Raw genomic sequence first — 25,651 nt, forward strand, 5'->3', positions numbered from 1 at the left:
AAACGCAATTTTAATAGCCCTTCTTTTACTTCACGTCAAAAATATTTATGCTTCAAGACACTCTTTATAAAAATAGAATTATTTATGCCAAAAACGTTTACGCCAATCTACGCTTAATATGCAATTAGTAAGGTGGTAAATGGCACATACATTTTTGACCGATGTTTTTAAAGCTGTTGTTTAAACAACGGCACACCGCGGTACAGGACCGCCCGCGCGCACGCATTAACATCTAAAGTATTTCATATTATTATAATTTTATATTGGTACGTTTTGATAATCTATGTTTTTTTCTGTAGAAATTACGCTAGTATTTTTTGTTATCTGTATCGCATCCCCACTGTCGACTCCCCGGACGTATTTCACTGCTATAACACCCTAACATGTATAGATTATATATGTTAATATATAGACACACACACGAAATAATATATGGGGACGCACGCTTATTGAATTGACATCGCATTTCTGCGAATGACCGCCCGCACACACATTATAATATATATTATATCTGTACAATTTCCTACTATTATATTCCTATTATAATTTATACATAATATTATGTATAAATTCAAGGCGTTTGATTTATGTGGGGGGCAATATTTTTTTATAGAGTTTGGCACGTGCGAGAACCGTCCCCAAATATAATGTATTTTGACTAAAACATTGAAGACTATCTACAACTCTTCTAGATATAACCGGTAACGAATTCCGACGCGCCAATTTCTATTCTAAGCAGTTGAAATTATTGTCTATACGTACCATAGAGGCATGACATTTGCCTTTTTAACTCTTTACATAACAATGCGTTTATTCCCATTTTGATTATTTTCTGATTCAAAATGTTATCCAAGATTTTAGAAATAGATCGGTAAAACGAATGCTTTTAATTGTAGTGAGTTTTAATAATACTCTTAATATTTATTTAGAAGTTTCAAAGAATAAAATGGCTTACCTTAATAATGAGTTAATATTAATTACCAATATTACAGTTGTAAGATTTATAGCAAAAAAAAAAAAAACAATTGAAGCACAACTATAATTATGAAATTTATATTTATATATCAGTATGCGGGCAGTATTGTAGAGCGTCACAATTATTATGCATAGACGGCCTGTACAATCCATAACTTTGATATTATATTTTTATATCACAGCCCATTTTGGAATTTACAACAAACGAAACAGAATTTTTCAAAATGAAGACCTTAAGTAGTCGGTAATGTTGAAGTGCACTTCGCTTTGTACACGGCGTTATATGAACATTTCATTTAATGTCATCAACTTTGTGTTTATTTAATTTACTAACATGTAGGTGGGGTGCTGAGCTGACCTTCGAGAACAAACTTCCCTTAAGAATGGATAAAATAAAATATTAAAATCTCATATGCTATTTACAATTTATTTAAACTATTAAATCATGTAATCGCTTGAAAGCATTGGTGAATGTTTTATAGTTTAGTATGGAACATCAATTACTTTTCACACATCTTTCAAGCAATTCGATTTCAGATTAAAAATCAAATTTAGCTTTAAGACTTTACAATTTTTCAAAAAGGTACAGCTCAGCGTAATAGCTTATCTGACACACACACCGATAAAATTTAACAAAATATAGGACAATACTCCGATAGTGATATATACCGCAGCACTTATATTTTATCTGTGATCGTACGGTGGGGAGGCAACAGTGTCCGCGAGTGCCGAGCGTGGACGCCATCTTTGTTGAACGAGTTGCGCCAAAGACTATCAGCGCCATCTACTCTACAAACGAAACAACAAAACAGACAAAGACGCGCGTCACACCTCGGCGTTACAATTTATGCAATATACAATAATTAAAATACATTTTTCTTATTCTCAACTTACTTAATAAATTCAGTTTGGCTTAATTCAAGCAAATAACTAGTATAATAAATTTATGTTAAAAGTTTTCATTTAATCATTAAGTACTTAGAAGTAGAAGTATGATTACGAATGACAAAATTTTTATAACGTGTCATTTAATAATAATAATAATTTAATCAAAGTTAATAAATTGTATATATAATTATATAATAGAGAATTTAATGATTAATCGATAATGATAAGAATGAAGCTTGCCTACACGCTGATCAATAAATTACTTTAACTAATATAGTATACATGCCGCGTGGGCTTGCATATTTCTTTAGGTAAGTAATGTAGTTAATGATATTTACTATACAATTAATGTTAGTTTAATTCCTTAGAATCTTTGATAATACGCATATGTGCGTACCGCGGGCGTACGAGACCTGCCGGGAGCCTTCTGTAACGAAAAAGATTAATAAATTACTAATTTTTTTTATTTCAATTAAATCAATATTAAAAAATACAAAAATTTAACCTACTTATAAACTATTTTTGTTAAAGTTTTGAGTGTTTTCTCATATGATGTCATTATTAATTCATTTGATATCCTTAAAAAAAAACCGAAATGAATGTAACAAAAAGCTTTATTGAAAGGCTTTATACTTTATTCAGTGTCCAAAAACAATGTCACCCATTAATTAGATTTATAATGTGAATCTTACCCTGGGCATTACGTATGCGCGCGGGGACGGCATCATGGGTTAATAAGGCCGGTTGGCATCCTTTGGTCGTTTCAGTTGGACCTTTAGTCGCTTCATGCCAATTTGAAAGCCGTTCATCGCCTGGATGGCCGCTTGGGCTGACGACGGGTTATCGAAAGATACAAAGCCTAAAGTTAAATAATAAAATATTTAATATAATTTAAAAATATTGTTGTATAATAAAATATTATACACAGCGTTTATATTGAAATACTCGACTATTAACTTATTTATTAAGACATTTGACATTATTAAGATAGTCAACTTCTTGGTCCAGTAATCCAGTAACAGCCTGTGAATGTCCCACTGCTGGGCTAAGGCCTCCTCTCCCTTTTTGAGGAGAAGGTTTTGAGTTTATTCCACCACGCTGCTCCAATGCGGGTTGGTGGAATACACATGGCATAATTTCAATGAAATTAGACACATGCAGGTTTCATCACGATGTTTTCCTTCACCGTCAAGCACGAGATGAATTATAATCACAAATTAAGCACATGAAAATTCAGTGGTGCTTGCCCGGGATTGAACCCACGATCATCGGTTAAGATTCACGCGCTCTTATCACTGGGCCATCTCGGCTTTTTTTGTGGTATTGTGTAAATATTGTAACTTTTTGGTGGTATTGTGTAAATATTGTAACTTTTTGGTGGTATTGTGTAAATATTGTATCAATTTACGTTGACTACTTAAGTTAAATAAAAAAACTTTTGTTAACAACGCGTGTTGACGACACAAAAGCTACCAAATTTCCATTAAGTGGAGAGTTCACTTACCGAAACATTTGCTCTGGTTAGTGGCACGATCGATGAAAACCTTGCTGCTGATCACGTTCCCAAACGGGAGAAACATTTGCATCAGTTCAGTGTCGCCGAACTCCTGCGGTAAGTGGTATATGAAGAGGTTGCAGCCCTCGGGCCCCGAAATTGAGCATCCTGGAAATACGAGAAAATCTTTAAAGAACTCACAAATCTGCCTTTTAACACCAACATAATATTGATAAAAAATAAAGAAGACGTCACAAATTAGGAATAGCTGAAAATTGTGAAGTAAATTTAGATTCTGCATTTCTGGAAATAAATTTAGAGTACGTTTAAACATCAAGAAGCACAGTAAATAGATAATACAAGTGTTACATAATAAGGCAAGTTGCAAAGCATCCTTTAAGATAACATTGTTTGATCGTGCAATATTCTAAACAGACGACATACAACATATTAATATATAGGAAGACATCGCCCAAACAATGACACAAATAAATAGGTAAGGATTCATTCAATTTGGTTAAGTTGATATATTACGGCAGTATGAAAATTTTGTGTTAGAATTAAAAAAAGTAGAGGCATAGAAGACTTTTTTTTAAGCAGTATCATTGTTTAGTAATTGTTCATAAGATTGTCAGTTCATAGTAAAAGTGGCGTCGAATATCTTCACAGTTCATGGGTCAACTTACCTTCTCTCTGCGCAGGCGCAATGGTAGACATCGGCGGTGGGATGGGCTGCGGAAACTGTCCATAAACCGCTGGGTAAGCTGTAGAACATTAATATGCACATTTTCACAATGAACACCTATCTCATTGCGTGTAGGTCATGCATTACCAGACTGACTATGTAATCAGACGATAGTTGTAGCAACAATGGTAGAGATTTTTCTTAATTATAAGTCTTTTTAAATGACAGTTACATTTTTTTCCTTTATATTTAGACAAATATTAAGAAACCGCTTTAGATGTAGTTTTGAGTAGTTAATATCTATAGTCAGACTTGGGCAAAATGTAATCAGATTAATGATTAACGATTACGATATTTAATCAATTGATTGTAGTTTAACGAAAGTGATCAAATAATTAAAGTGAGTGAGTTAATGAAGTGCCCCAAAGCTCTTCAGAATCAATCAAAGTTAATCTTAGGTGCCGTATAGTATTGAAATTTGCTTGAAACTTTATTTAAAATTTCAATCCTAAATCTGGTTACAGAGTCGTCTCAACAATACATTCATAATAAAGCTTACTATATATTTAACGGACGAGGTAATATTAACATTATGTTTTTGTTTTATAATATAATATATACTCGTGTCTAGTGTATTTTTTTATTTCTATATAAATTTTATATTAATTTCGTACAGCAATGCTTTCTACTATCTAAAAGTGATTTTTGAAAAGTTTCAGTATATGTAAAACGATATGGACGTTTATTTTTTAATATATCTTAGAAATAAAGACGAGCAAACGTAATGAGACCAGTTATCATTACTAGAAGAGATTGCTACGAGATTTACAGCACTCCATTAAACTTCAGTACGTTAACCATTTTGTTTAGTTGTTTAGTTAAACACTGATTTCGCTCTCTCTGTCATTATTGAATTGACATTAAAAAAAGACAACATTGTTTGTCTAATTCCTCGCTAAACAACGATTTAAAGATAGAACGTAAGATATCTATGCCTTTCCAGATTAAACGGTAGAATAACAAATAAGTGGGTAGTACCCACCCAAATGGTCCTGCAAACCGCTTACCAAGGCTGTAATCTTGCTTCAATATTAATACTACAGGAATAACGAGGCTATATCAATAATAGTTGTTAATATTTTGTGCGCTTTTGAAATACCTATTCCTAAGAATGTTTATTATGAAATAGACGATACATATACATATATATATATATATATATATATATATATATATATATATATATATATATATACATTAAATAAAATACTTATACATTTAACAAACTACTGGATATGTTCAGACACCAACATTAATGTGCTAGAATAACATCGCTTATCTTGCATAACATCTCAACATACATTATATGCTATTTATAATACATAACATAATAATACATATAACTTTGATTTTATTTTTTTTAAGTCCAATTAAGACTAAGATCTTATTATTGAAATTATATATTTAATTCTCAATTAATCTTCAAAAGCACTTTCACTTTTGTCAAAGAAATAAGAATCTGAATAAAACGTCACCATAATATCATGAACGCCATTTGAGGGGTTTATAAAAATAAGAAATGTAGGCAATAATAAATTTTTAAGAATTATAAATAGAACGCAATATTTTTTTCAATTTGTCAGATGTCAAATAAGGATTTACTTTTGTTTGGAACTTTTATGAGCACCTGGCTCGTTTGAGATGTTTGTTTGGCTTGAAATTCAACTTTCTTTTTTTTATCATAATTGAATAAATATTTTGAAGCAAACAAAAAAACAAATTCATTTACACAAAGTATAAACGAATATTGGTGGTGATTTGAAGCAGACATTCAATACCAAATGTATGTAAATCTAACACGAATAGGCGTTGTATTACATTACATTTATCGCACATTGGTGATTTATAATCAGCCGATAATTTACTTACTATAATATCTAACATTTCGTTTTTGGATTTTTTTTTATTTTGGCTTATTGACACTGTTGTTTTATTATCGAGTAATTATTATTAATCGGCAATGTGCGATTAGGTTTAAGCGCATTGTCAACGTTACTAACCGACGCCGGGGAAGGGCTGCATGCCTGGATACGCCGCGTGTTGCAGCGCTGCCTCCCCGTTAGGTATGCCCTGCGCTGTGACGGGGACAGCTGGAATGTTTTAGAGTTGCGTTGAGAAATAAGTCTACTACAATAATAGGAAATATGTAGGTACAATGTTATCTCTTGTTACAGAGGAAGTGATAGGCTTATGTAATTAATATTAAAAAGTAACTAAAGTAACATCCCTCAAATGTTTACTTTTGAGAAGGTATGAGCTTATCCCACCAATTTCTTGTTGCATGTCAATGCGGGGTTGTTTACGAGATTGAATATAATTACAAATTATGCACTTGAAAATTGAGTGGTGCTTGCCCGGTTTTGAACCCGTAACTATCACTTAAGATTGACGAGATCTAATTGAACCATCGCTATATTATATAAGTGGAGTGCAAGAATAAGCTCTTAATTTGAATTTTAAAATTGACTATCCATGTGTACTCACGTCCAGTGAATGTTTGGTGGATCCCGTTAGTGTATACAGCTTCTTGCGGTGGCGGCTGGCCGTTAGCGGTCTGCGCGGCCATGTTAAACCCTGGCATGGTAGGCGATGGCAACGACGGCAGAGCGCCGTTCAGTGGCTGTCCGCCCCCCGTGCCTATCGCCAAGCCGGAAAAGTTATCTGGAATGAAAAACCCGAAAAGTTTTATGATATGATAAATATACGATACAAAATAGTATATAATTAATATTTGTTGATTTTAATTAAAGATTCTTGATAATAAATTTCGATTAATAAAACTAAAATAAAGTGCTATTCGTTGTATAAACGAGTAATTAATGTTTCTTTCCAATTTTTGAGGAAAACAATGACTCGTTACTTTAATTAATATTCTTAAATGACGATTCAAAAGTGCTCGGACGAACGAAAGTTAAAAAAGTTCATTTTAAATATTTCCTCTTTAATAGTCTCGAGTAAATAATACATTTCGCGATATAAACTAACAATAAATTTTTAGTACGATTCATTACTTTTCTATTAAGCTATAGCCATTTATTATTATATCCAGAACATATTTAGTAAGTTAACTTTAATTCATTTCCCAAATAAAAGAATAAAATATTTATTAATTAACTGGTCTGTATATATTATTTAATTAGTATGTCGACAGGCATATGCTTCCTTGATGGTAAGTGGTCCTCCACAGATAATGGAAGGGTATAAACTACTGCTTGAATTGTCAACACTCTGGCAACAATGGAGCATGTTAGAGTTATATCCCTTGTGTCCGTAATTAAACTAAAAGCTAAGTTTAAGCTGGGTAAAGGGTGAATGCCCTTTAAACTGGATCAAATATATATTATTACTTTTTGACGGTAAAATAATCGATTAGTAAGTTGTATAATTTCAGACGGACTTACACAAAGTCATTTGTAATATTTATCTAACGTATTTATTGTTATGTAAAAGTGGATGTATACTTAGAAAATACAAGACGCAGGCCAATTTAAAAACGTTAATTTGTTGGTGTACAGAAAGGTAAAGTAATTAATTCATTATTAACGCAACTTGTGATTTGTTGAATTTGTTCAATTGTGTTATTTGAAATTTTAAGAGAACTTAATTCAGTGAGTTATTTACATCAATTCGTATGATTTGGTGTTCTATTTTTAAAAAGACCAATTCGAGGTTTCTTTATAAATTCAGTTTCACTTCTTATAAATATATTGATTAATTAGTTTCTCACCGGAAGTTGGGGGCACAACTGAGTTGGCCATGCCGTTAAGCGCATGTGACGCGAGAGCCGTCATTGGACTTATATAGCCCTGCGCAGTCGCCGCTACCATCAGAGCTGCTTGTTGCTGTAACAAAATTTTGATTATGATTTAATATATGATCGAACTTTTTAAACCATTTACACTTAACTTTTTTTATAGAATAGGAAGACGGACGAGCATATGGGTCACTTGATGGTAAGTGGTCACCAACGCCCATAGACATTGGCATTGTAAGAAATGTTAACCATCGCTTACATCACCAATGCGCCACCAACCTTGAGAACTAAGATGTTATATCCCTTGCGCCTGTAATTATACTGGCTCGCTCATCCTTTAACCCGGAACACAACAATACTAAGTCCTGCTGTTTTGTGGTAGAATATCTCATCGTCACCCATTCATCAATGGGTGGTACCTACCCAGACGAGCTTGCACAAAGCTCTACCGCCTGTAGGACTGGCTTTATTTAGTGCATGACAACTGGTTGTTTTGTGATATTGTTGACACTTTGTGTTAATATATATATATTTATATATTATTTTGATTCATTAATTTCTTGATGTATTTTAAATTACATTATACGGGTTTCAGCAAAATCATTTTTCTTGTCTGTCGGAATTAGTGTCGGAATTGGCGGAAAAATGACAAAACTGACAAATGAATACGATAAGAATCATTCTATGTATTAACAACTATATTTTCTTACTTATAACCAATAATCGGTAAAGTTAGTGATGTGTTATTTTGTAACTACACCTCATACGAAATGGTATTTCTTTAAGATCGGGCAGAAGAAGTTTAGGTACAAACATAACTATATATTAAATTAATTTATTTGATATTAAATTTGTTTTATATACCAAAAATTATCCTTAATATTTCATAAATCTTTCCTTTAGGTTTTTGGAGTTTTATACAGAACATTTCCTCACTACTGATTTGACGAATATTTTTCCTACTACGACAAAAGTTAAAGCAAAACAACAATAATATATATACAGTAATAATATATGTATATATATATAAATACTGTAATATATATAAATACAGTTTGTTGTAATTATATTAGTTTGTAATGAATTCAATACATTCACATTATAAGTTCTTGTAATAAAGTTATACGTACTTGTAAATCAACTTGCTCAGTGATGACCTGAGCGTAGGTCCCGTACGCCCCGAACTGATTGAAAACGAACGGGTTCAAAAGGCTCATGTTGCCGGCCATCTGCTGCATTCGACGCAGTTGACGTTCCTTCTCCGTGTCTGCGAATTTAACTACAAGGCTCGAAGAGGCGCCCTGAAACAAAAAAAAAATACCATTTAGATATAACTGTCATTATTACCTAAAAAGTGTTTCAATTTACAGTAAGTATATTTATAATGATTTTGCATTTCATAATTAATCTATTAAGATAAATAGTTAAAAAGTCTTCAAACTTCGTCAAACGAACTTTTCGTACACAAAGACTCACGTATTTTTTTAAAGAAACCACGTGATTACACAAACGTTTTTTTAATTAAAACATAATGTACACAAAGGTAATAAAATATGTTATTGAAAATTATCAATCGAAATTAAATAAAAAAACATTTGTAAAAAACGTAACTACATTTTATAAATTAGCAATCAATTCTCAACACTCGAATGGAGACGAGAGCTGGAAATAAACGAAATATATAAAAAGAAACGTAAGCAAAGTAAACATAAATAAAACGGGACCAAGAAATATTTCAATTATCACTTAATTTAACGAAGTGTTGAAGGAGAAATAGCAATCTTTCATTACAGCCCTCGCGATGTCGGAGAGCGATATGAATTTAGCGTCCTCCCACCCTTTCGGTCTGTTTTTCATGTAATAAAAAAGAGCTCGGTGGCAAAATACTTGAGCCTTTAGAATTCGTTAGGACTTGTGTTTGTCTCGAGTTTAATTTGTCCGAGAAAAAATACTTTATTCGTAAAGCTAAGCTAAAAATTCGTAAGTCTCGTGAAATTTTATTACGTGTGCGTTTTCTAGAATAAAAGAAATAGAAGAATTATAGAACAAAAACTGGAAAATAACTTTCTCTAATCTATCAAAAACACATTAATATCCAAGGCCAATCTCAAGAGAGATTAGCCAACTACGCAGGAGATATTATAGTGCACAAGTGTGTGCGCAAACACAGGTGCAATCTATATTCCCTAACTCTCATAATCCGATGGGACGGCTATCCGACACGACCGGAAAGAGTTCAGGCACGAAGAGTGTACACACTTCCAACTTCCAACTTCCGGGCTGCTACTGAAAATTTTCTGACAGAAAAATCCAATAATTTTTTACTGGCCCGACCTGGAAACTGAACCCAGGACCTCCAAGTCTGCGGCTTTATGTATGTTTTGAACCATATAACTGTTACATATGAATATTGTTTAATAAAGTATTTTAAAGTAATGTCACAAGTTATGTGTTTGTGGCGAATGTCTCATAGACTGTTTTGTTTCGATTTTGTCTGTATAATAGTTATTACAGGGTGATAGATTTCTTGTCACTTCGCCTCGAGTAATTAGTAATTAAGTTATGATACTTCAAAAACAAATGTTATATCTTGTTAATTGAAAGCATTAGCGTTACAAGAACTATAATAGATCCATTGTTATGTACAGTAGATAATTTACACAACACCATAATACAATAATGTATTTTGGTTCATGTTTGTCGTGAAGGATAAAACCTAAGGATTTTATGCATTAAGCACATCCATCAATAAAACGCTTTAACTAATAATAATGAAGCGGGACAGTAACCCATCATGCCTTCAAATAAATGAAATAAAATTGAGTAAATAATGACGTTTTTTTACAAGTGTACTAACCGTTTGATGTGATTATTAAGGTAATATCGGTGTTACATTAGTCGAAGCTCACATCAACAAATTACTATCATTATTGCGACAAAGTAATAACTTGCAATACCAAACTCTTAAGCTATCTCAATAACTGTATAATATACATTATAATTATATACTAATTTATTTCTATTATTTCTACTAAACCAGTTTAATAAATTACTATTTAGAACAATAAGCGTACTTTGACGTAATATTTTATACATAGAAGCGATTATTCTCTCAATAAAAAAACTAAAAATAAGAGAAAATTATACTAGCAAAGTCTGTTTTTATTGAATTACTCATTCCTCGCACTTAAGCAACTTGTTTTGTTTAACGTGTGTGGAGTGCAGATGACAATAACCCAATTATTCAGGATCGAACCTATGACTTCCACAACACTAAGCTAGGCGTACCATTATAAATACTATCTAGTACTCATTCAAAATGCATGAATAATATTCTTGGAGTTTAAAATGGCAATCTTATGGCATAAATGTAAAATTAATACTGAAAAAAGATGAGATCATTATCAACAAAACACGAACGGTTTCAGAAAATGAGTCCCGAGCGTCCTTGAAAATGCAAGCGGCAGCCCGAAGGCAATTCAAGGGAACTACAATGCGGGAACTAGCGAGGCGCATTCATTATGTATTTGTAAAGCAAAAATATCGTTCCGTAGGCTCGTGCGAGCAACAGGTCGCTACCCCCTCGATGCAACAAGTTCTGGGCGGGCGTCCAAAAATGCATTGGACTCCCGCAAACTTTGCCAAAGTAATAGTTTCTCTACTCCCGCTAATTGACTCCGGTTTGAATGTTAAGTTGGTAATTTTGACTTTGCGACGTATTTCGGGTGCACTTCGCAGCGATTATTTCGGTTTTCGTTATTTTTTTGTCATTCATTATTGTTAGTAAAAAATTTCTTGTTAATCTATCAATAGTTTCTATTTTGCATTTAATAAACTGTTTCTTAGTGAAAATATGAATATGAAATAATAATAAAAGAAATGTATACGTTTAATATATCGTATCTATCAGTCAATTCAATAGTTTAATTTAAATTTAGTAACTACTTATTATATGAATCATTCGGATTTTTCTACTGGTAACAATAACTGGTAATAAAGAACGAATCAAATTTAAGGAATAGTCAACATTTACATTAAATTAAAAAATGAAATCCCGTTGCAAATACAAGTTTCGAGAAAGTCTTTTGAATTCGATAAACAAACTATGTTTTGTTTTCGATCGCGACGCCGCATATCTGAATATTGAATTATTTCATAGGATTATTTATTCGGAGTGCGATTCCATTGTTTGCATTACAAATGTTTACAGCCAATATTGACGGTGTTTCGGAGCTTCTGTTTTAATTTTAAAGGTAATATTCATTGTAGTCTTTCGGAATTAATTCACTAATGAAAGCGCATATGTTTGAAATATTTTATCATAAAAACCTTTAAGTGTATTGTGATAAATACAAATCATTCATAACCTCAATATCTAAACTAAATTCTCAAATCTCTCTTACTTATTTACTAATTTAAGAATGTCTGTTAATTTATTTACTATTTTTTACTATTGCCCATTAAATTGACATTAACTTAAACTATAGCCAACGCCACTGACACCGCCCGACATGTTATGGATTCCCAGATTCTGTAATTACACTTTTTTATAGTATAGGTACGAGCTTATGGCCTACCCGATGGTAAGTGGTCACCAACGCCCACAGAGACAATGTAAGAAATGTTAACCATCACTTACATCGCTAATGCGCCACCAACCTATTATGTCTCTTGTGCTTGTAATTACACTGGTTTACTCACCTTTCAAACCGGAACACAACAATACAAAGTATTGCTTTTTTGCGGTGGAATATCTGATGAGTGGGTGGTACCTACCTAGACGAACTTGCGCAAAGCCCTACCACCAGTAGACTGGATAACTCACTCTAAAAACTAGAACACAGTGTCACTTATTGATATTTGATAGTAGAATTTATAACTGGGTATTCCTTAAGCCTGCAAAGTCCTAATATCAAGTAAATCAAAAATAAATAAACTAGAATATAAAGATTATACATATATAAGACCATTGTTCTTAATATAGTCATCAAGTTTTCATTATTGGACAGCATATGCCATCTAAGTGCCATTAGCACTTTATTAAGATGTTTGTTCGAATATAATACTGATTATAGTAAGGATTCTATTACGTTCCAGTATCGTACCCACATCCCCATAACGAGGTTCAAGGGGCCATTCGTTAACGTAACGTCCAATTAACTCCTTTAATTGTTGTTGCATAACTTCACTTTCACTCTATTTACTTAGTTATTTATGTCGTAAATGAACACTCGGTGTTAGTTTTGTTTGAAATATTTCGACCTCGGTCCTCGGTGTCCGAATTGTTATTTTGACGGGAATTTTGTTTATATTTATAACTTGAAGTCCTTATAATATGTATAAAATGTTATAAATTGGAATCATTTGATATAAATTAAATATGGAAAGTCTGATTAGCTTATTAAATTTGAATTTGGGACATGAATATTGTCTAGAGCAATTAATCATTTATTTAGTTTATTTTACATCTGCGAAGTTTTCATTGTTAGACGGTTGTTTACCGTTTTATTATTAAGGCTAAAATTTGCTTATGTAAGACAAGTTTATGCGATAACTTTTATTAATACCAAATATTCATAATTTACTTATTTAATTGACTACCTCGTTAGTCTAGTGGCGTGATGTAAGGCTGCAGACCCGGAGGTCCTGGGTTCAATTCCCAGGTCGGACCATAAAAGGTTATTAAATTTTTCTGTCAGAAAATTCTCATAAGCAGCCCGGAGTCTGGAAGTTGGAAGTGTGTACACTCCCGTGCCTCGGAAAGCACGTAAAACCGTTGGTCCTGCGCCTGAACTCTTTTCAGTCGTGTCGGATAGGCATCCTAGCGGATTATGAGAGTTTGGGAATAGAGAGTGCACTTGTGCTTGCGCACATACTTATGCAGTATAATATCTCCTGCGCAGTTGGCTAATCTCTCTTGAGATTGTTCGCCGTGGCTGAAATCGGTCTGGAGGATATTATTATTATTATATTCATAATTCAAATAGGTCAAGATACTAAGATGAATGATTGCAGCGTCCACACAAGAGAATGGTTTATGCGTACAGACGGCCGTCAGATCGTGATCAGCAGTAAATAACGGCTTCCGAGACAGGGTTTCCTGTCAAACCGGCACTTAATGGAGCAAGGCAGGAAGGGTAGCGAACAATGGAGACGAGTTGGTAACATTCCCTTGACACTATTCTATCTTATTAGTTTGAATATGGAATGCTTATCGTTTTAGTAGGTATCTTAGAAGTGGACGTAGATAAAATATTAAAAATTCTATTGGTTATTGCTTGAAGAGAAGACCGATTCTGATTGGGTAAGCGAGTTAGGAACGCGTTATTTTGTTAAAATAATCAACATCAAGCATAAAGTCATTTATTGTGTATGCTTACAGTAACAGCCTGTAAATGTCCCACTGCTGGGCTAAGGCCTCCTCTCCCTTTTTTTTTTTTTTTTGAGGAGAAGGTTTGGAGCTTATTCCACCACGCTGCTCCAGTGCGGGTTGTATATGCTTCGTTGGTGATAATAGCGATTTACTCTGGTATTTTACTAACATATTTATTTTGAATCATTTAGAATACAACTTGTGTGATAAAAAAAAATATTGTTTATATATAATGTTTGTCATAATTTAAATAAAATAAAATATAACCGTGATATATTTGTAGTATGGATAATTTGCAAATTTGGATTAAATTCTGCCATTATTCAGTTATCATTAAGTTTTATACATAAAAAACCTAATATGTAAACTATTAATTATAGACCGCTATTAACTTTCATTTCTGTTAATAATTTAAGTGTGAGGTTACCAATTTACATTATCTGTTATCGTTTTTTTTTTTATTTCAATTTTATACATGTTTTTCTTTGGTATGACTATCACAACCATTCATTTATATTTTTTAAGATCGTTAACATATATTAAAAAGATAAGAGGTCCCAGGATGCATCCTTGTAGAATACCAACGGTTCTTATATTTAAGGATTTTTTTTATTGTACAGGTAGGCGGACGAGGATATGGGCCACCTGATCGTAAGTGGTCACCAACGCCCATAGACATTGGCATTGTAATTAATGTTAACCATCGCTTACGTCGCGAATGCGCCACTAACCTTGGGAACTAAGATGTTATGTCACTTGTGCCTGTAATTGCACTGGCTCACTCATCTTTCAAACGAGCACAACAATACCAAGTACTACGGTTTTGCGGTAGAATATGTCATAATATGAGTGGGTGGTTCCTACCCAGACGAACTTGCACAAAGGTCTACCACAAGTAAACCAGTAAACGGTGGATTTTAAATGTTGTTTTATATTATTCCTTGTTGTGTTTATAACTTTAATACATCATTTTAATAGAAATTATGTTTTTTAAAGTATTTCGTCAAGTTTCGATAGTACGAAATATTTGTAAATTTATTAATATTTTGCTTTCTGCCGGGCTCTTGTCTTATATGATTATCATATTATTATTGTATATATATATATATATTAAGAAAAAATACTGTATCTAAAATACCAGCCGCTTTTATATATTTATTAAATAAAATATATAATTTTCTTATTTATTAGATTTTAATTATTTTTAACAAACGTATCCAGTCTTGATCTTTTATTTGACTCCTTCCCTTTGACTTTCAGCTCGGACAGTGTACTTCATCAACTAGTTTCCTGTGAAATAGAATTAAAACTTTGCCTTAAAGACAAGAAACTTCAAAAGTCACAAAGAAAAAACTCCATTTTCTTGTGACGACAAGACTTCCTCGTTACTTACTTTACAATCCTAAGAAAGAACGATGGACGTCGGTTTCACGCTTTCGACAAAAATAGTTTTAGCCACTCAGTATTTTATCATTTATCATTTAAAATTGATAAAACGATTGAATAAATTAATATCATCATATGCGTGAATCTTAACCGATTCAAACCCGGGCAAGCAACACTGAATTTTCATGTGCTTAATTTGTTATTATAATTCGTCTTGTGCTTGACGGTGAAGGAAAACATCGTGAGGAAATCTGCATGTGTCGAATTTCACTGAAATTCTGCCACATGTGTATTCCACCAACCCGTATTGGAGCAGCGTGGTGGAATAAGCTTGAGAAGGTTTAGCTTCTCTTGAAAAAGGGAGAGGAGGCCTTAGCAGTGGGATATTCACAGGCTGTTACTGTTACTGTATACATTAACGGACGGATTTATGTAAAATTACCTAATATTGAAATATTAAAAATACTACAATCGATTCTAATAAATATATTAATAGCAATAAAGTTGAATTTCGTACAACCCAATGTGACAATTTGTGATATCTTGTGTTTCCTCCACGTAGTTACACAGCAAGGCTGTGCATGTTAGTGATAACACGGTGCACCAATGTCCGACACAATGTAACACAGTGTACGTAGTTGGAATACAGCACATATGTGCTGCATGGTGACTGTTAATAGCTACACGCAAGTGCTTGTCTCATGCATTACGCCGCATTGTGTGAGATCCGTCCACCATGAAATTCTACACGGCTCTAGTTAGAGCATATTGTTGTGTAATAATTATAGCATGAGAGAAATTTCATAACAGAAAGTATTTCGTAATATATTATTTTACACAATAAGTTATCTGACGCAGCTTATTTTTGTATTGTAATCATTTATAAAGCGCGTTGATTTTTGACTGTTATTTTTTTCATGTCATGTTGAATATAAGGGGTAAATTTTTTTAAATTTATTAAAAGCACTGTTCAATCAGACTTAAAAAACTTCAATAAAGTACAACACTTTTTAAATTAAAGCAAAATCGAACGTGTAATTAGCTACTATCCGTTTCTATCAAAACTTGTAATGAAGCGGTTCAAATAATTTATATTATATAATACATTAGTTTCACAGTTCCAAATTGTGTGGCAAAGCCTATTTATTTCACTGCCAACTTAAACAACAGTGAGCTTATAGTTTGATATTCTGATTAATGTAATCATCGCGATACCGCAGATTCGCTCTCACTTAATTGAAACACAAATACGGAGGTGTGATTGGTTGGTCGAGATTAAGCGGCTCGAGCCGGTTTAAACTAGACAAAGGGTGAGAATTATAAAGCATCTGTTATATATTGACACTAGTGTATTTGTAAAATAAATTAAAAACAAATGTTAACAATATTTAGTATAGAATAATAATGCTAATTTATGCTATCGCTTATCGCCATATTTTTTAACTAAAATGAAAGGAACACTAAATTATCTCAAATACAGAAACATGAAAATCCGGACCAGTTTCGACAATCTCTACAGTTCTTTAATGACCCAAAACAGATTTTACTGAGCCAGATTGGTTGAAAAACCTCGCCGAAAACGCTTAACATTTCTGGGCTCGAATCGCCTCAGTGTAATTGCAGCTTTACTCTATTTTATTACACCGAGAACCTTTGCCCGAGTCTAATACCTCCATATAAATGGCCGGTAGTGTCGAAGAAGGCGCTTATAAGGCATTGTTCCTTAAAAGCCTTCTCTGCACGCTTTAAGGTTAGTTTAACAAGCAATTTTAAAAACGATGCAATGTGACTCGTGGAAAAAAGTCAAAAGAAAAATAAAATGGTTTTAAATACATTGTGTCATTTAACAGTATAAGCAAATGACAAAAGATAAAAAATATATATTATAAAATCTTTTTTTTTTAAATTACCGGCTTTTAAAGCCTATTTCATTCACACAATGCATAGGTAACAAAGTGGGACTAATTGTAGCTATTCTGTTCTAAAGGCAGTAGTAAAATTTTATAGAATATATATAGAATATAAAAGCATAATATAACACGCAAAAATTATTATTAAAATCAGACTTGCAGTTCATAATAAACAAGATATAGACTACGAATAATCCCTAACATAATTAATACATTTCAAAAAGTAAAAAAACGAAAATTTAAAATAGAACACAAGATACTCTCTATACCTACTAGTCTTTCAATTTTTGTTGAAAGCGCTTAAAAGAATAGTGGTGCTAAAAGTGCACGGTAAAGAATGCCAAAAATAAGTATTACATTGCATAGTAATCTCTATGTCAGTAGCAGTAAAGACTACAATCCCTTTTATGTATATATGAATTATCTCATAGCTTTCCAGGTCTGATGTATCTATGTATGATTTTGTAGTTACACCATCCTAAGTTAATTGGCATCTTTTAAAGTTTAGTCTAGCAATAAAGGGGAGGCCTCGCTTTAGACTCTTGCATGGATTTGCGTTGAGCCTCTTAGATGTATTCCTCGTTCACTACACGGAGCTTAGGCGGTAGTTTGCTCAATTAATTAAGAATTCAAAAGCATGTTCTTTTAAATATTATATATTTACTAGTTGAATTATATATATATATAATTCAACTATATATATATATATATATATATATATATATATATATATATATATATATATATAATAGAAGTTATCATTAATGTATTGGGAAAAAGAAAACTGAGAATTATAAATATTTACACTAAATCAAATAAAGAAATAAAATCAATGAGAGTAATAGTGCTTTAAAATCAACTTAAAAACAAACTCATTTATTTAGACAGCGTATACAAATAACTAATACAGAAGGGCCGATTCGATAGACGGTTATTTATTCGAATTTTGGTCTGCAATAACTGCCTCTTGTATTATTCATCGTCCAATTATAGTAAAAGGAGTTTTCTGTTTCTTCCGGCGAACTTCGCAAGGCTCCATTCAAGTAGGCTTGTTTAGTTCGACAATTGCTCCTACCTCCGTATTTTCATTATTTAATACGAGATCAAACGTAAATTTATTTCTAAAGACGATCCTATTGTACGCTGTTGATATCGGTTCTTATGGGTATTGTGGTAATTTTGAAACGAACTATTTCGTTAAGTATCTTTCATTGATATAAAATACATGACACGTTACAATGATTCGTTCCCTTGCTACATGTATTTTGTAATATTGATGTTATATAAGAATATTTTCTACGTATTTAACTTGGGAATGTTAATTTAACACGTCTGGTTCAAAGCTAGAGAACCACTGAATTTGTACGTGTTTAATTGATGTTTATAATTCCCATCCCGTGTTCGACGACGAGGAAGAACATCGTGAGGTAACCTGCAGAAATTGAACGATATTAGTACGATAGCGTTGTGGATTAAACTCCAAACAATTAAAAGGAAATTAGGCCTTTACCCAGTAGTGGGACATTTATAGGTTACTGGTCGAAACTGTTTTAAATTGATATTAAATATTATATTTGCTATAATTGTTCCATTATATTTAACATGAAATAATATCCATTTCATAACACCACATGATATTCCAACCACTAAAAGCGAGACAAACCACAGGCGGTCGTAAGTATTAAAACACAGCTTTTACGGTGTCCAATATAATGAGAATATTGTTTATATGTATCGCATCAAATGTTTTGACAATTATAGTTCTTAGAATCTTGGAAATAAAAACGATATTGCAATGAATGAATCGTACGGTATGGTTCACTGTTGCGTATTGTCTACGAACTCCATTCTGGGATTAGGGAGGCCTTTTAAGCCCCAATTAAAAAGAAGAGGGCTTATGCATGATGTTTTATTCAAAACTGTAAGTAGTTTTTCATCCTCTGCCTACTAAGATATAAAATATATGTCGATGTAAGTCGAATAATAATGTATAACTATTTTTGATAATATGTCATTAACTGATCAATTAAAATATGTTATCAATAAGGATGATTTTATGATATATTTATATATTTTTAAAAGATTTGCTTTGCTTTGCCTTTGTCACCGAAATCAGTAAATATAAAAAACTGTTTATTTTTTCAATAGTAAATATTTCAATAATGATATCTCTATATATTGTCCTTACAATTTTTTTAAGTGAACAATTAAATGACGTTGTCGTTTTATAAAAAAAAAACTTTTTGTTTGATATGACATTTTTAAACTTGTATTACGAGTAGCTTTTGCTTTTGTTCCGTAGTACTACCGTATTCCGAAAAATTTCACGACACAATTTCTATTGTGAAATCAGGGCTGTTGCCTCCAGTTTCTGGAACGTTAATCAAAGTCGAATAATCGATTGGTCATTGGTCGATAGTAGCTAATGACGCAATAGGTGACCAATAAGCGTTCAGTGTTTAGTCAGATAAGTAAATCCGACTTTATTCGCTGTTCTACAAATAACTCATAAATCTAAACACATGAAATAATTATAAAATGTATAATTCAATTTGCACAATGGTTTCAAAATATACATATAAAATATTAATGAACCTTTTAGTGTTTGAAAATTTTAGACGTTTCATCTTAAAGGGCGTAATTAATTAATATTTCAAACATCCTTCATTCAGTCGGTACGTCAAAAACGTTTCTGCATTTACGACGTTTGTCATAATATAAATTGATTACGGCGAGCTCTTGGGTAATAAATGTAAAATTTCAAATCCATTAGGAGAAAGTTTTGATATTAAGCACGCACCTTAATTTTGTTGATGGAAAACTTAACTCGGGCCTAAACTCCTTATGAAGAAGTTTTTTTTTTAAATCCCCGTCTAGCGAGTTGAAGAAGCTAATGAAGACGGAACTCAATTTCCCCGGGCGTCGGTTGCCAGGTAAAGAAATTCTAGGTTTTAGCCTGACTTCTTGCTTCTTTGAAACATGCTGTATATAAAGTCTGCTAATAAACTTAAGAGTGCATATGATAATTTCATAAAACTTGTATTAAGATACTCCTAATATATACATGAATATTTTTTAGCTTTTTATGTGTCGTACTTTAATATAAATTTTATTTCTTACAGAATCAAGTATGTTGAAATTGACATTTATATAAATAATATTAGGTGAGATGAAAATGTAATTTTTAACATTTGTATTTTTTAAAAGGAGTATTACTAATGCCTATTTCCAAAGAATTATAAAGGGTTTGTGATACTATGTGAAAGGAGAGTGTGAATTTGAATTAAGATAGAGAAGTTTTTATCTTTAATAATATCTAAGCTACATGTTATTGATTTCAAAACAATTTTCAGCACTGCATTACTTGTTACGAGTATGGGGATATGAAATAAAATTCAAATGGTCATCAAATTATAGCAATAGCGACTTCTTATCGCGCGCTTTCAAACAGCACCCTTATCGTGAACAAAAGTGTCGGAACGAAGTGTTATTGATTCTTTCGGAAGCAATTCTATGCTGCAAGCGTTGTTGTTGCAACAACAGTTTAACATAATTATATAAAATGTCTTCGCTTATTTACTCAATAACTGTCTACTTAGATTTTCGTTTTATTCGATTATTTATCATTGAACAATGAACAAGAAAATTACTTAGACAATATCTAATACTATTGTGTAATACTAAAGTATTGCAATATGGTCGAAGAATAAATGTCCGAGCATCCACTCAGACGAGCCTATTGGATCATCACTAGCATTATTTTTAAACTCGTAGGCGATGTGACTTATGGACCACGTGATTGTTAGTGGTAACCACCGCCTGTTGATATTGACACAGTCAGAAATATTAACTATTACTAACGCCAACGCGCCGGCAACCTTGAGAACTAAGATGGTACGTCCCTTACTCACCCTTCAAACTCGAACCCAATAATATTAAGTATTGCTGTTTGCACAAAGCCCTTCCATCAAGTATTTACTGGTGGTAGAGCTTTGTGCAAGCTCGACTGGGTAGGTACCACCCACTCATCAGATATTATACCGCAAAACAGCAGTACTTGGTATTGTTGTGTTCCGGTTTGAAGGGTGAGTGAGCCAGTGTAATTACAGGCACAAGGGACATAACATCTTAGTTCCCAAGGTTGGTGGCGCATTGGTGATGTAAGCAATGGTTAACATTTCTTACAATGCCAATGTCTAAGGGCGTCTGATGACCACTTAGCATCAGGTGGCTCGTCCGCCTTCCTATTCTATATAAAAAAAAGTAATGTTATATTATGAACAGTAGATACCTTTTTAGTAACTTGTAATGGCATATTTACTACTCAATTATACATAGGTAGAAGGCCGATGAGCGCCTGATAGTTACCTGAACAGATATTGACATAGTAACGACATTAGCCATTTCGTACATTGCTAATCTGTTGTTAACTATAGGACGAGTTGATATGTTCCTTGTTCATGTAATTTATACTAATATTGTACAACAATTGCTTCTTTGGTCTAACGGCTAACTTTGAGGGTATAGTAATACAAAGGTTTGAATTTTTCTATTAAAAAATCCTCAACAGCACAGTTCGAAGTTTTTAAGTGTGTAATGTTTAATCTCCCTTACTGCGCTTGTACTTCGCTTATGACGGATTGACTTCCCATCGGATTTATGAGCGACGGTTTAGTTAACACTAGTGACCCGCCCTGACTTCGTCAGGAAATGAAATAGCATATGTTACTCGATGATAATGTAGCTTTCTATAAGTTAAAAAAATTTTTTAATCAGCTATCCATTACAAACAAACATATAAAAAATAAATCTTGTCTCTTTATAATATTAGTAAGCTATACTTGAATATTTACTTAATAACTACATTGAAACTAAACTAATATGTTACGCATGCTATTATTAAAAATATTAACTATTTTTTTATAATTTACAAGTTATCTACAGTTGCATTTTTTTTGTATAATAGGTAGATAGACGGGCAAATGGGCCACCAGGTGGTAAGTGGTCACCAATATCCACAGACATTGGCATTGTAAGAAATAATAATTATTAGTAATTACACTCACTAACCCTTTAAACCAGAACACAACAATACTAAGTATTGATATTTAGCAGTAGAATATCTGATAAGTGGGTGGTGGACCCCGACGATCTTTCACAAAGCCTCTACCACCAAGTACATTATCAACATGCATTAAAATTCCCAATGTTTTGTTTCAAAAAATTTCAATGAAAGAATCGGATCTAATCATGTAAACTAAAATAAAATAAAGTTTGTCTCAAGTGGTCGCAACGTTAAACGTAGCAGAGCCGAAGAATAATCAAACCGAAATGTAACGTATTTCGCTAAATCTCGGATGACGGCTCTGGATTATTATTATATCTTTTATCTCGATTGCGCTCTAGTAGAAATAATAGGTTGCGTTTCTCTCTCCCCAGCGAGCTTGGCTGAGCGATGGAGGCTCATCTCGGCAAGTTTTTTATGAGTGAGTCAGAGTACACGGTAAATCATTGTAGTTAAATTTAAGCGAGAAAAGATTTCTTTATATTGTTTCGGGTTTTGATTTTTATTCGTATATATTTTTTCCTTGTTTGTTACTTTTGAGTCGAGTTTTAGATATGCATTTCAACTGTAAAGGTAATATAAAATGTAGAGTACAATAAAATCGTAGCAATCGCTACCCAGCGTAGGAGATAATTCGCTACGAAAATAATATACTGTACATTATTACGGAGCATTTTGCTATATCTTATTTAATAGTATAAGACGAAAATGTGCTAAATATGACGAAAATGTGTAATAAATACTGTTTTGACCAAAGAGGTCAAAACAGTATTAATCAATTGGATTTATAGTACAATATTCGAACGCGTAAAACGAAAAGAGCCCAACTCTTGCGGTAAAATATATTAACACAGTACGGTGAAATAAATCATAGTAGCCGTAGGGCTATTCTTTAAGAACAAACTTCAAGCCTACAGCAGACAACGGTCTTGAATTTCAGAAAATGATATGCGATATTGACCATAATAATTATAACATTTCAAGAACACACGCATCAAAATAGTATATCATCTTACGTCGGTTGTCAATATTTTTCAGGTGTGTAATTAAGTGATTTCTTACAGAATAGCACAGCTTATATACTTAAATGTATTTGATGTGCCCCTGTATTATTTTTTTATTTACAAATTGATTTTAACGATTATTTTTGACGATATATTAATGTCGTTAATCAGACATTGATCACTTTCTATTTGAAAAAAATACTTACATGGTTTTTTACTATTTAATCATAAAAAAGATTTTAATTATTACGGGACCGTACTAATTAAACAGGAATGAGTAACTAATACTATTATAAAAACAATTATATATATTATGGAAACAAATTTTCAATATCGAATAATTCAATATTTGAATCATATTTATGACTACGAAAGTCAATTACATTGTTTGATGGCATATTTCCTGAATCACGGAATAGAAGCAATCAATATTGGGAATGTGTGATTAAATTTTAAATCGAGCATTCATTTTGTATACGTGATTTAGTTATTTGTTAAATTATTGTCTGAGCTGTTTAGATACATGATTTCATCCGCGTAGCTCATCTCGGTTATTTTTATAGTATAGGTAGGCGGACGAGCATATGAGCCACCTAATGGTAAGTGGTCACCGACGCCATAGACATTGGCATTTTGAGAAATATTCAACATTGCTTACATCGTCAATGCGCCACCAACCTTGGAAATTAAGATGTTATGTCCTTTGTGCCTGTTATTACACTGGCTCACTCACCCTTCAAACCGGAACACGATAACAAGTACTGCTGTTTTGCGGTAGAATATGTGATGAGTGCGTAGTACCTACCCAGACGACCACACACAAAGCCCTACCAATTAACATATATAATAAAATATTGCATATTTATAGATTTTTATTGGATTATGAATGTTGTATAAAATTTTTTACAGGTCGACGTTGCATGTTTCAATAACTTATAATGACCATTTTCATGACATATTGTCGTTTATACAAAAAAACTCCCTAGCTACGTCTGTTTGTCTATCAGAACGCGATAAACTCAGAACTACCGACGACGTTTTTTTTTGGAATTTACGAATGGACGAAGTGATTCATGAGGAAGTTGTGTAAATTGGCTGAAATATGAGGATAATTGTTGAAGTTGTCGGAAAAAATCATGTCAACTGGGAGCTTTAATGGCGTGCGCCACGTAAATCAATAGAATACTATCACCAATAAAATAACATGTGTTTAATATTACGAGATAAACGTTTTTTGAAGACCCTTATTCAACTTGTGCGAAGCCGGGATTACTAGCTAGTTTTTTATTTTTAAATAATAATATAGATTAAAATAGAAGAAAGAAGAAAAAGAAGAATTTTTAATATAATTTACGCGATTAATTTTAAAATACGTTAAAGAAAATATATCGAAATCCGTTTAAAATCTTAAAGCTACATTGAACTCTAAGGCAATACTGAATAATTGCATTAGACTTTCGCCTCCATCTATAATCCTTCCCGTTAAAAGATTAGCGTCATCCGTTTAGCGCACCTTCACAAAAAACTACAAGCGTCGAATGACATTTACCGCTTAGTTTCGTCTCAGTCTTACCTCATTAATTTTCATCTCTTGCCGGCACATAATTTATCCTTGAGCGCTCCCATACTCTTGATAAGAGTTCCTTTGCACTGGCCAACAGCGACGGTGGATTTTTATTTAATCCGTACCAACTCGAGTGTCGACAACTGATAACGGCTGTTTATTTATAAAACAACGCCTTTTTCCGCTCAAAGTGTTACGCTTTTTTACACGGCGACACTGAGCTGTAGGGTTTCTGATACTTCTGGATGACGAGTGCGTAGCTTTTATTACCAACGCGCCTACAGTTTGTTTTAATTTAAACGGCGAGTACCCTCGAGCACTTTAATGTCGAATTCATGAACGCTTCCACTCAAGTGGGGTTTTGATTTTTTTTTGTTATTATTCAACAATGCGCTATTTTTATTTGGTAGATATTAAAACAATAAATTTGCAATTCAATGAATGTAGTGAAAATAATGTTGAGGTTTAGCTTAAGTGTATTAATGGGTTAAA

The 25,651-nt window shown here is 32.6% G+C and overlaps 1 protein-coding gene across 1 annotated transcript in view; it reads right to left on the minus strand.

The window, feature by feature from the left end:
• Positions 1-2,105: 2,105 nt before the first annotated feature.
• The window catches only part of LOC126771322 (CUGBP Elav-like family member 4), a 157,078-nt gene continuing 133,532 nt past the window's right edge, over positions 2,106-25,651 (minus strand). The window contains exons 3-10 of the mRNA XM_050491165.1: positions 8,988-9,158; positions 7,831-7,945; positions 6,588-6,764; positions 6,104-6,193; positions 4,045-4,122; positions 3,368-3,526; positions 2,556-2,722; positions 2,106-2,290 (exon numbers count right to left, since the gene is read on the minus strand). Coding sequence (XP_050347122.1) covers positions 2,595-2,722; positions 3,368-3,526; positions 4,045-4,122; positions 6,104-6,193; positions 6,588-6,764; positions 7,831-7,945; positions 8,988-9,158 — 918 coding nt within the window. The 3' untranslated portion in view covers positions 2,106-2,290; positions 2,556-2,594. The remainder of the gene's footprint in view (positions 2,291-2,555; positions 2,723-3,367; positions 3,527-4,044; positions 4,123-6,103; positions 6,194-6,587; positions 6,765-7,830; positions 7,946-8,987; positions 9,159-25,651) is intronic.

The sequence above is a fragment of the Nymphalis io genome, chromosome 10 (genome assembly GCF_905147045.1).
Source record: "Nymphalis io chromosome 10, ilAglIoxx1.1, whole genome shotgun sequence".
Lineage (NCBI taxonomy): Eukaryota > Metazoa > Arthropoda > Insecta > Lepidoptera > Nymphalidae > Nymphalis > Nymphalis io.